This window comes from Aphelocoma coerulescens, chromosome 1 (genome assembly GCF_041296385.1).
Source record: "Aphelocoma coerulescens isolate FSJ_1873_10779 chromosome 1, UR_Acoe_1.0, whole genome shotgun sequence".
In the NCBI taxonomy this organism is placed as follows: Eukaryota; Metazoa; Chordata; class Aves; order Passeriformes; family Corvidae; genus Aphelocoma; species Aphelocoma coerulescens.
This window is the reverse complement of record NC_091013.1, coordinates 100,297,722-100,310,960: the sequence shown is the minus strand read 5'-3', so window position 1 is coordinate 100,310,960 and position 13,239 is coordinate 100,297,722. Positions and strand designations below refer to the sequence as shown.

General features: G+C 40.7%; 1 protein-coding gene across 4 annotated transcripts in view; it reads right to left on the bottom strand.

Moving 5' to 3' along the window:
• GTF2E1 (general transcription factor IIE subunit 1) overlaps positions 1-13,239 on the bottom strand; it is a 49,527-nt gene that overhangs the window by 31,162 nt on the left and 5,126 nt on the right. For all 4 annotated transcript variants that reach the window (XM_069021248.1, XM_069021272.1, XM_069021257.1 and 1 more), the window contains one exon: positions 9,987-10,464. In XM_069021248.1, coding sequence (XP_068877349.1) covers positions 9,987-10,434 — 448 coding nt within the window. In that variant the 5' untranslated portion in view covers positions 10,435-10,464. The remainder of the gene's footprint in view (positions 1-9,986; positions 10,465-13,239) is intronic.

Genomic DNA, 13,239 nt, shown 5'->3' with positions numbered 1-13,239 from the left:
GAGGAGCTAAAAGCTGCATGCTGATGGGCACAGGTCAAACTCAGACTCAAGTCACATCTTCTCTGTAGCTTCCACAACTGTAGCTATTTGTGCCTGCACTGGACTGTGACCACTGCAGTCTTGAGAACACACCAGGAGGCAGCTCCTTAACACTCCAATTCCTGAATGCGTACTACAGATTCAGATGACGACCAGGATCACATTTTGGAAGCAAATACTAAACTGCTGAGAAGCACAGCAGCCTTCACTGCCTGAAAGCAGCAAGTTCCTGTCAGCTTTACAAGTTACTGCTTTTGTGGGTCATTAACTTCCAGCTCCAGGCAGATTAAGATGAATCACCAAAGCATTTACCAGCAGCAAGACCCCTGACCGAGAAGGAGGACCACAGGCAGGACTGAGGAACTCAATCCTCAGCAAAAACATTCCAGTCTAGCCACTTGATGTTCATTTATCACATAAAAATATTTGGGTGATAGTAAGCAGCTCAACTGTGTCTTGAGAACACATGGATTTCCTTGAGTTAAATACTTTTTAAAACGCAAAAGAGATCAAATCAAGCACAGAATCAACCCAAAGTTTTAGCTGATACAGCACCACATAGAGCAGGTGAGAACTACTGCCTCTTCCTTCATCAGCTTCTGACATTTTTAAGATTTTAATACCAGTATTCTTACACAGACATACATATCAGCCAATTTAATTACAGCTCTTACTGTCTTCTCATAGGAAAAGAATGTTGGGTTTTGTTTGTTTTTAAAATTGATGTGGTCTGTTCCCAACAACAATCATATATTTATGTGATCTTGTTCACAAAGTAGGAAGAACCCCTGAGACTGCCATCTCTCCATTTCAGCTTGAGTAAAGATTCATAAAAGACCTAATCCTCTGTCTTTTATGGTCAAGTTACATCCTTGTCTTACCCTCACTGCTTTTTAGGCTTCAGGGTAGATAAGCAAACCCCTTTTTAATCAGTTTCAGCAGCTCAGTGCAATTATTATGGAAATTAAAAAGGTATCTCTTCTTTCAACTCCACTGAATTACATTCAGAAGTTGCTAATCTTCTCTGCAACTTAGAACTACAGTATTCAAGTATTCCCATAATCATGGTCATTAGGAGTTTATATACTCCAGTCATGCAATAAAACTACTAAACGCATTTATCTACTTCTCAACAGGATTGTTTTCAGAAGCAGGATTGTTTCTTTTCCCCAGCCTGAAGTCAGTAAACTGGGTCATACTGTTTCAGACTAACAGCAAAGGGAATCCAGAAAAGACAGCCTGCCTTAGCTCCACCTGTAAGCACAACCAAAGAACCTGGTTATTATTAGCCACTTGTGTTAACTTATGCTAAGTCCCCAAGAAGAAACAAGAAAGTAAGAATAAAACTATTAAACAGCCCAGGTGGAAGACAAATTTTGACTGCAAAGAGAGAAAATGCTTCCATGATGCAATTTTAGACTGGCATTTTCAGAACAGTTTTGTATTATTGAGCTTTCTCCTGTTCTGCCAAAGCAGCTGCCTGTTTCCTTCTGACACCCAGATTTCTTTTAATCATTGAAGACAGGATGCTGTGTTCTGATGAAATGCCCTTCCTGGCCATCCCTACTAGAGAGAATTAAAAGCCTTGCCAATCCTTTTGAAGTGCAAATCTTCACCAAGCAGGTTTCATGCCTCTTGCTACTGTTGCCTCTCTCCGAAGAGCACAGGTTAGGTGGAACACTGAACGCTGGACTGTTTACTTATCTTCTAAAATGCATTTTGTCTTGCACTTGAGATCCCATGATCTCTGCACTTCCACTCTCTTCTTTCTGCATCCCCAAATCTCATATTTTTCAAGCAAAAAAACCTTGGTAACTCTAGATTGCAAAAAAGCTTGTTCCCCAAGCAGCAGAATCACTTACTCGCACATGGATTGACAGATTTTCTTTCTTCAAGCTCCATACCTGACTTGCAGTGTGCTCTCAAAGACACATATCTGTACAGGATGGACACACTTGAGCCTCCAGCTTGTACCCTGACAGCACTTTGGGAGAAAACACACCCAGCTGTATTACTCTGATCTTAAATTGAAAGCCAAAGAGACACCAGGTTTTTTTTCCGGCCAAGAACCAAGTACAGCTATACAAAGACAGTCCAGGGGCCCAGTAAGCAGTTTAAAATACATTTCTCTAGAGCACTGTACAGGATATAAGTCAATAAGCTCTGCCAGGGGGCCACAGCAGGTTATCAGTGGAGAATGAGGCATGCAAGGTGCTCCAAGGGCAAAGCAGGGCTGTAACTCAGCTGTGAAATAGCAACTTGATCACAGACTGCAATGTGTATCTGGAACTGCCTATATTCATTTATTCCTTGGCCATAGTTTAGGCAGTAAATTCGAGAAAATTTAAAATATCAACCAAATTTCCTATGGCATTTCACAACAACATTAACCTACATTGCATGCTATAGTTTCCCATTCCTGATTGAGATGGATTTGCAATTAGAGAAGGGGAGAAATGTAACCTTCCATGTTTAAAAAAAAAAAAAAAAAGGCAGCACCTTAAGAACAACTTTCTATTATCTAGAGGAACATCACGTTGCTCATTCATCTCAGTGTGCAGATCATTTTTAGCTCAACTAAATTAAAATTACTGTAACACAATTTTTAAGCAAAGAAATTTATCTCAAAAAGGTAAATTAAACATTCAAAAAATGGACTGCATGAGACACATCAAATTATTGATCATTCAGAAGCATCAGAATTTAATATGTACATTTAATATGTATTCACTATAAACTGGAAGAGAGGAATCCTTTCCTCTTCTCAGTAAACTATTTCTTCTCCATGCACATATGCACAACCTCAGCAGCTCTGAGCTGACAGAGTTCTTCCGTTGATCCTACTCTGGATAAATTAAGCCAGACACTAAGCACAGAAAAGCACAACTGGGCAGAGGGACTATCCAAAGGAAGCCCAGTGGGAACCATAGATAGGTATTTTTTCTTTCAATCAAGAAGGCTACACCAAAATACCAACTGAGCCATCATACTATACCCTTGAATTGCATCCAGTAGCAGAGAGACTGCAATACAAGTTACGGGATTCTCCATGAGCTCTTGATCTGACTTAGAGATGCCCAGGTCTAAAACAGTAACACCCTTTGCAGACAGCATTACCAAGGATGCAGTTTCAAAAGAACAAGTTACTAGAATAAAAGATAGGAATGCTGCAGTTCAGCTTTCATCACTGTAAATGGCTTAGCAATATTCACAGATTTTACAGAGATCTTCTTGCTGCTATCTATTTCAATTTGCAAAGCTAAGAGAAGTTAAAGTGATAACCTTTACTTGAAGGGCAATTACTTCGTGCACTCAAATAATAAAATGCCCTTTGCAGATTAAAAAAAAAAAAAAAAAAGGCATCAATACTGTAAGTCAGGCCATGCATTTATCAGATCGGTTTTCTTAATCTAAGAGACACAACACTCCAGCCAGAGGTCAGTGTGGAATACAGGGAAGTGACCAGCCAGCATTCTGCAGGCAGCAGCTTGTCCTCTGGCCTGATTTTCTGCATAGCACAGGTTCTAAACCTACCTTCACCTGTTTCTCCATCAAGCTGAGAGATCCATGGTTGGACCAGCTGCTTACCTTCCAGACAGGGTGCCTAACCCACAGGGAATGAGTTCGAGTTCCAGGTGTACCCTTTAAGTCACTCTACAGAGTATTCTTACTTTGAGGAAAACATGCATTAATCCTGATACGTTTTTCTCAGTTTTCCTTTCCCTGTGGCTCCAAGCCTTATCAAGCTGAAGCAGAGTGAAGCTGACAGGAATACTCTTGGAGATTTTGCCAGGAATTTGAATAGAAATAGAAAAACTAAGCAGAGCATGGACAGTTTCCTTCTGCTGGTGTTTGCCAAAAGCTCTCAGTGGTAGCACAGACAAACAAAATGTGCTTGTAGAGTCAAGGAAAATCACACTGTTGGGTTTTTATGCACTTGGAAAGCTAACAATGATAACAAAAACCCACAACTTCACAGAACATGAAGTTGTTCAAAGCAGAACTGTTCTGAATCCTTTCTTTTTCAAGGGAAGTTTTGGTATGCCTATTTACATTAAGACTTGCCAAGTCCTCATTTTGGCTGGTTAAAAGCTGTAAATTGTTATAGTAGTAGCATCATATAGCACACACATGGCAGTACAAAGACAAAGCTGTCCAGAATGTTTGAAAATTATTGAACTCAAAGGACAAGAATCAACAGCATAAAGATCAAATAGCACTGACTGCATTGTGTAAATATATAGAATAAATAGCTCCATGTGATTTTTTTTTTTTTCTAATGGCTGGAAAGGACAGAATACAAAAAGAGATGTACTAGAAATGGACACAAGAGCTCCCCAAGAAAGGGTAAGGCAAAAAGCAGGGAAAAGGGGAAGCATAATAAAAAATTAACAAAATAGATAGGACAGGCTCAAAAGTAATTTGAATCAGGTGAGGAAGTTTTGAAGCTAACACAGAACTTGCCTGAGGAAGTGGCAATTCAAAAGAAGATGAGAAGACAGATGTGTTCTGAGCAGCTCACTGGGGGTGAAGTGAGGAGCTGAGCACTCAGGAGAAAAGGCAGTAGCTCCAGAAGGCAACACACAAGACCAAAGCAAAAAAATGAAAGACTAGTCAAATTTCTCATCTCAGAAACGAGGCCCAAATCATACAAGCACTCAGCTGCACACAGGCTGCCTGAATGTGATATTAGGTGCCTTGTGACAGGTACAGAAAACCAGTCTCTGAATGTGTTATGTGCAATTCTGTTAGGAAGTACACAAAGGACATATGAGAGGCTGACAGTAAAACAAGTGGGTTAAAATGATATTCAAGGTGTTGTCTTTCCTTCTATAAAACTGATATTGTCACCTTCAATTTGTTCTTCCTAAATTAAATTTCTTATCAGTACACAGAATAAGAAAGGCATCCAGATACACAGTATGTTACCATTACACTGCATTTTCAGGAATAGCAAGACATCCCCACAAAATCATTCACCAAACCAAAAGTAAACTGTGGCAGTACAAAGAGTAGACAAGTAATTAACTGCTGTGATTTCCAAAAGCAACAAAATACTTCAGTGATTACAACTGCAATTAAAAACATCCCAACAAGCATTATCTTTCCAATTCACGTTTACCCACTTGTCTTCCATCCTTTTCTTTCCACTACTGTTCACACCTTATCTAACTGAATATTATGGTGAGGACACAATGTATAGATGTACATGAGAGATCAACTGTAATTACAATGTACTGGTAATGTCAATACTTTTCTTCACAGTAACAGAAGTGAAAGAAACACAAGACTGGGTAGAAATTGTATTGCAAAGGTAGAAGAGAACAGTGGAAAAACTACTTCATCTAGCCTTACACTTTCTAACATCAAATTCACTTGCTACACTGGTGAGTATACTGATACAATTTTGGTATTTAGACTACCTGAGGAAATCCAGGACTGAATACCAGAGTGATGCACTGCAGAATCTCATTTCTGCCACTCCTTCACTCGCACCTCACTCTCCCTTTTGCAGTTTCTACTCACATACTTTCTTTCAAACTGACCTTGAATTTGACAGTTAACTCCAACACTTCACTAGATTTACAAATATGATTAGGGTATGACAATAGGATACATCAGAGACCTTCTCCAGCCAGATTCAATTAATCACACTACAGAAACACACATCCATTAACATAATTTCCAGTGTTGTGACATTCCATTGATTAAGCAACCCAAGCCCATCTGTAGAGAGAAAAGACAGAGCCCTCTACCGGGTGAGAAATGCAGCTCTTCCCCTCCTTCCCCCGCACTCCACTGAACGCACGTGGGCGGATTTAATTCTCCAAAAATCCAATCCACAAGATGGTATCGAGTTGTTTAGATTGATCTGCGATTCAAGGGGTTGGCCTAAAGAACCCAAATTTCTGCAGCTTCTACATTTAAAAGCACAGAGATGAAAATTCTTCCCATAGGTTTAAGAGACTAATGTAGCATCCTATCTCTAGGTGAAACAGGAAGACCCAGTGCTCCCTTATGCCAGTGTCCACTGTCAGCCCAGGCCCGGCAGTAGACCGAGTCCAGCAGTGTTATTCACATCATGCATCTCACAGCTGGCTTTTCTTACTGCTCCTCAGTTAAACTCTTTCCTGGTACACCCCCTGCCTCAAGAGACAGCCCCTTATCTTGTTCAGGGGAATAGCTGCAGTTTTCCACCTGCATAAGGCTTCATCACAACAGCAGCAGCAAGCTATTGCTAACATGTGGAATCAGGAGTGATGAAATACCACAGTACGGTCAGACAGCAGATGATGACACAGGTAAAAGGCAAGGATCAAGTGCTTATACTAGGATCTTTCAGGAAAACAACAATCTTTTTTCTTTCTCAGTCATCCCATCTGGAACACAAAGCTCAAAGTAACACTTCATTCATACAGCGTTAGTATTTTCCCTCCTGTAGATTACAAAACGCTTGCAAAAGTGGCTACTCAGCCTGTAACAACCCAGTCTGCACCAATTCCCATCAATAGGCAAACTGCAAATCGACAAACTCTTCAATCAGAAAGTTCTTCTAAGGTTTGCTACAAGCTTCAATTGCAAACTTTTGCACAATAAAATCATGCTGTGTTCAAGCTATTTGCCTCTAAACCCAGAGGGTACTGATAGCGCTTCTTTGGAGGCAACAGTAAAAAACACCACTGAGGAGAAAGTGTGACAGCTGGAAATCTGTTCAAGATCCTCATGTAGAACAGATGGGGCTACAACTCCTGACCTGGGCATGCCATCCTCAGAGTTAGGAGGCACTCACTGGTCATACAACCAAGCAACTCCTCCAACACAGCATGCATTTCTTTTCACTTTTTAAAAGATCCCCTTGTGAGCTGAAGCAGGAAAACTCCAGTTTTTTGTGTCATCTTGCCTTTCACTGTCTCACATCCTGTCCTTGAACTTTCTTGAAGTACCAGATAAGAGTTGTTCAACCTGTGACAGCATAGGAAGTCTTTGGAGCTTTTTTTGGGTTGAGGTATTTGATGGCACAAAAAGGGATGGAGAAAAAAATCTTATAACGCTTTTAAAAACAGAGAGAACACACTCTCAAAGTAACACTTATACTATTTAAAATCTACATTTAAAATTACTTTAGTGGCAAACACGCTACTCTGTTCAAAGTATTTTTCCCAAGTTAAGTGAAAAGCAGTCAAAAGCACATCTGTACCTACATGCCCTGAAAACATACCCTTCTCATTATCAATTATTTTCTCTCAGCAGACATACATCTACCCTCCAAAACCATCAATAATCACATTTTCTGATGAAAAAATAAACACTTCAGTTTATTTCAACATTATTCAGAGATGGAGTAAAGAACAGAGCCAAAAGAGAGCCACTTGACCTGTAGAGACACAAAGCTCTGCTAAATCCAAGAGGTAGACACAGATGCTGTGATAAAAATTAAAGAGCTCTACAGATCCAAATTATGGACAGGTTCTTCACAAGCACTCTTAATTCACAAATTCCAGTATAATGACCAGTCATGGAAGCGGTCTGGAAACCTCTTCACCCTTGCTAATAAGGAAGGGTAAGAGCAACTCTTCCATTCTACAATTGCTCAGCATTTGCATTTGAGTTGTAGATAGGAAAGAGGAAAGCAAAGCAGAAGAAAACGCAGGACATCTAAATCATACACGTCTCTGAATGACAAGGACAAAAGGCAGACAGAGAAAGAGGATATCTTTTAAGAAGAAACTCTCAATTTAAGCGCAGCTTGATCCAGACTGGTGCAGAGGATGCCTTCCATGTCCTACCTGCTCCATGGATTAACAGATTTTGGCCCTGCAGGCCTTTTAATTCACAAAGTCTTATCAACAAAGCTGCAGTCTAAGAACAGCTCAGGTCAACTGTGACTGAAGCTATGTGGCTTTCAGCTACCCTTCAGCAGTTGTACGGCCACAAGTTTCCAGGAGTGGGAGAGGTTTAACTTTAGCACTGACAGGAGCTAAAGACATTCTTGGAAAAGGATGGCTATTGACTATCTAACAAACCTCGTTTCTCTGCATGCCTTGACCTCATGAGCTTCCTCTGTGAAAGACCTAAAGGTCTCTCAGCTCTTTTCTAATACAGAATTCCAGAGCAGCAGGAAACGTGCAGACAACACAATCCACTACAATATAAAGCAGCCATACAACAGTATCATTGTACACTATGTAGATGAAGTTAAAAAATAATATAAATAGAAACAGAATATACATAAATTCTAGGCAGATGTGCTCTTACTGAAAGTAAGCGGAGGTAAACTGGCAATCTTGTTATTGCACAAACTGACAGAACTCAGCTCCTGGGAATTACTGAGAAAACAGCACTCAGCCTTTTCCTCCAGAAAATAAAACACTCCATGTGCCAGTGAATGATTTCACATTGTGGACACAGCCAGTGCCTGTACTGCAGACAGACCCTTGGTTAACCTTATCAGTTCCTGGCCTTGGTATCAAAGCCAAATTCCAGCATTATTATTTTCAGCACCTCCTTGACAGGCAGTTCTTTGCTGTCAGAACTCACTGCCCACACAGGCTGGGAGGCAATGGCCACAGGCCTTTGCAAAATGCTACAGGTCCCCCTGGAGTCAGTGTCTCACACTTGCCACTGTGTGTGCTCTCTGCACAGGTTCTCTACTCTCCCCTTACCAATGCAAGCTACAAAAGCACTGTTTCCCTTCAGCCCAACACACTCAACCATAGCCACCACAGACAATCATTAACTGTGGAGAGCACACAGAGTTTCTACACTCAGGGGTGAGCACAGAAATTTTGTGCTGGCACTGCTGGTTTGGTCCTCCACAAGGAAGCAATTTCTACTCAGCGAGTTGCACTGAATTTTATCAACAACTGTTACTTGACTTAGTGGATTCTGCTTCTCCAGTACTAAGTAACATCTTCATGGTTGCTCAAGTAAAAGGAGTTCCACAGCTTTTTAATTCTGGAGGCAGGAAAAAGGGAAAATGATAGGCTGAACATCTACTGGGCATTTGCACTTTGCAGGCTAGACATCAGTAACCCTAGATTAAAAGCTTCAATGTTCCTGAAGAGTCAAATTTACAGGTTCTCATTATGTTAACTGACACAAAACATCACACCTAAATGTATCCAAGAGCTGTCCTGACTTTTGTCCTCTTACTTTTCTGAAAAAGTAAGATCAGGACAGAAAATTCAAAAGGAAAAAAATTAAAAAGTAAATTAACACCTAGCCTCTCTGCCTTCCCCCCAAAATAATCCCAGATTAGACTGGCAAAACAGAATCTCATCAGGTGCAGGTGTTCCTTCTTTTATTCCCTGGCACAGTAGCACAAAGTAGACAATGACATCCAGGAAAGACTCTCATTTCATATGCATGAGACAGATACACACTTCCACTGAGACTTACACGTGAATAAAAATCTTGTTTACTCCCAACCACAAACAAGTCTGTAAGTAATTTCTTTTAACTTTCGTGAGACTGCCTTACACCAATAACAGAGTTGTGCAGTATAATGCACTAGGCTAAGAGAATATTAAACAGTAACAACTCACTCCTTGCATGACCAACTAAAGTCAACTCTACACATGCCCTCTCTGCAAACTACCTGGAAGTCTTACAGTTCATGGGCAAGACCAGGTTATACCAAAAAGCCGTCAGCTTCCAACAAGGACAGATTGCCTTATTCACCCTTGCATGTGACTTTAAGGCTTCCATTTCTCTACTGCTTGTCACTCAAAAGCACTTCACCAAGAGTGCTGTTTGTCTGTACAGTCTGTGTTAAGTCTGTATACATTACTTTTGTATTTTGCTCAAGCATTTACCACCTGCAGAAACAGAGTGCCCTCTAGCTCCGGCCAAACTCAAAGAGAATTTTCCTAAGGCTCTGTCTCCTTAAAGTCCAGCACTTAGAACCACAGCAGACAGCAAGAGCACTCTGTTACCTGTACCCTTACCTGTCCTGGGGTCAAACAGCTGGTTGGCCTCCAAATCTGTGAAAGTGCTGAAGCAAATGGGGCACTTAAAAGAGGCACGATTGGTGGAGTCTCTCTCGTCGGTCTCGATCCTGCGGCGCATGTGGTCCAGCTTATACTTGACCACGTTGACCAGCAGGCGGTAGTTGATGAAGTAATAGTTATGGCGCGTGGTTTTGCCATCAGGAGCTGTCTCGACCCTCATCCTGCATTTGATGAACTTGTCACCCTTGAGAGTGTTGAGGACAGCCCTCAGCTGCTTCCTGTCAAACTTCAGGAGCTCTAGCATGTCCTCCTCCTTCACACAGGGGTTCCTGATGAGGATGTCCAGAGCCAAAGCATGCTCAATGCCATAAAAGCCACGCACCACATATTTGGCAAGGCGTTTGAGAGCTGCAGGGACCTCAGTGAGGACGTCTGGGTCAGTCATAGCAGGTTCAGATCTTGGACTTCATGTATACTGCAAGGAAAAAAAGGCAGATGAATTCTTAACTAGTCTTCTGGTCTTCCAGACTTTTTATCTATCTTACTTACAGGTAAGAAAAGGATGCGGTGTTTTCCATCTCCCTTTCCCAAGCCCTGTACTGTCTCCTTAGGTGTCAATAATGCTACAGAAATAGAAATAGGAAATGGTACCTCTCATTCAAAACAAAATTATGTAAAACTTTTTAAAAAGCACACGAGAAATTGGTACCAAAACATACAGCAGATTTCATTTCTATTCAGTCACAGCCAACACAGCTAGACTAAGAAAGCTGTCTTCAAGCTGAGCTCCAAAAGACAGTTTTGGGATAGCTGAGACTTGTAAATTGGGAAAAGAAGAAAATGACTACAGCAAGAAAGGTCCTAAGACAGCCCAGGAGTGGAGTCTTATGGCCTCAGCTGACATCACTTGATCCCACCTGTCTGGTTTAACACCTCAGCCATCCCTGGGCAGAGATGCAGTACGAGGACAGCTTGCTGTACAGGCTGGTATGCACTCAAGCAAAAGCTCCCAGCTGCACCATGAGAACAGATACTTTCTGATAAACAGACCTCAGACAACTATCTGCATCATGAAAACCATTAGCACTACCAACTCCTGCACCACAAACTGCTTCAGCCTTGTTCTTGTATGAGCAAATAGGCCCTTAAAAAGGACTGAGCCTTCATTTAAAGTCCCACATTCAGACCTTAAAAGCCCATGAAGAATATAGCATAATAAATGAAGCAAAAATCAAGACATAACAAACATGAAGTGACAATGTGTTTAAAAAAGAAGAAAGTATTCCATGAAGTATCTTTTGAGCTACTTACCACCACTTAACCAGGCTGTCTGTGACAAGACAGTAATTTCTAAGTACTGTATTTTCACTTCACTTTCCTTCACCTTAACATCAAATGGCACAAATGATAACGACTATTACAAGTTTCTGTGACATACATGGCAACACATACAGGATCACATGCAAGGAATCCCTCACATTGTCACCCCTGTCAGATTTAGCTCACAGACAACAGCAGCGATTCAAGGCAAGAACAAAGTATTAGAGGTGCTTTTGAAATACCCACTCAGAAGGCTGCACTTCCAGTTAACATCAAATAAGACTCTGAATTATCTTTTTCAGTATGAGTTTCCTATGTTAGTTTAGGACATGAGTAACCATTTCTTAAGCAAAAGGTTCTTCCACTAAAGAAAACTCCCTCACACCCTAATTTCCATTTCTTTATTATTGCTACTCAATTTTTATCTGTGAACTAATATAATGAATTGCAAAACTCTGCCAATCTCAATTTTCACTTCCATTAGATGTTGCACACACTGTATGTATATCTCCCCAGTATTCAAGCCTATCAAACAAAGGAAAGCAGAAAGCAACAGCAGAAGAAAGGACCTGGATGAGCATCCTGTTTTTTCCATCGCTATCATAAAACCTGTGATAGGCCCTTTGGCAAACACCATTACACAACTTTTCTACATTCCCCACACTAAGACATTCCCCTGAGATCACCAGCTTTGTATGTAACCCAGCAGCTGCTGACTCACTTTCATCAGCTAAGACTTCTCAAAAATCTGTGTTTATCCCAGTAGTCTGCTTGGAATTTTTTTTTTCCTAATGAGAAACAGTGTCCTTTCAAAAAAGTGTAACATTACCCACTGAAGTTTTACTCCTCTTCCACCCCTACCCTCTTCTGCCACTGAGGAGGGATGTTCCTCTCAATGGTTATGGCCAGTGCAACTGCAAAGCAATTAGGCTGTGGAATGTGAAGCTTCACAGTAAGTAAATTAAGATGATCCTGTCTTTTCTGCCTGTTGGATAAGAAAAAAAACACCTTCGTGTTTTTCTTCTAAAATACTTCCCTGCTTAAGCTTTTCTTTTCCTCTAACTTAGGGCCAAATGGTATCCACAGTGCTCAAACTGCAATTAACTGAGTTTGTTGACTGCTGGTATGCAGGCTGAGAATAGCTTACAGAAAACAATGCCTGGATGTCCAGCTACAGCTTCCCTTTAAGGAAATTCAATTAAAATACATCTGTCACACCACAAATTAACCATGAAACAAGTACTTATAGAGTCAGTCAGCTTTCTCTTGCATGCCAGATACACAGTGATTTATCTCACACAAAGGAGAGCTTCATAGAGCTTTTCATTGAAGGTAAAAGTGTTAGCAATAAAGGATGCCCCATCAAGAGTTAGCCATGCAGTATTTTGGAATCTCTAAGTCAGACTGAATCTAAATACTGTCACAGGATATTGTCCTTAAAGATCAACTTCATTCTGTTGGTATTTTTTCCGTCTTTCAGTCACTCAAAGATAAACCTTGGTTTTGACTGTATCTGTCAGCAACATACTGACACTATAAAACAATGTCAATGCAGAAGCTGGAGGGAAGCCTTGATATATTCAAACTGATTAAATCTTATTCAGAGTTAAAGCACAGTAAAGAATGAACATAAAGATCAATTTTAAATAAAACCTGGCACCCCAGGAGATTTAAAAACTAAAATTTTTAAAGCCAAAAGCTTTTTAAGTGCTGATCTGAAGAGCAGACAACCTTCTCTCCTCAACAATCCACTTTCCCTAAAACTTCCTTGCAGAAAAACTTGGTGATGCAACTTGCATGGGGCACAGTGACCTTCAGAATATCAGCTGAAATAAAAAAAAAGGAGAAAAGTGTTTTTAAATAAGCACATCTCACTCTGGATACCTCATCTGAGAGCTGATGGAAAGCACTTCCTCTGCATTGATAAGAC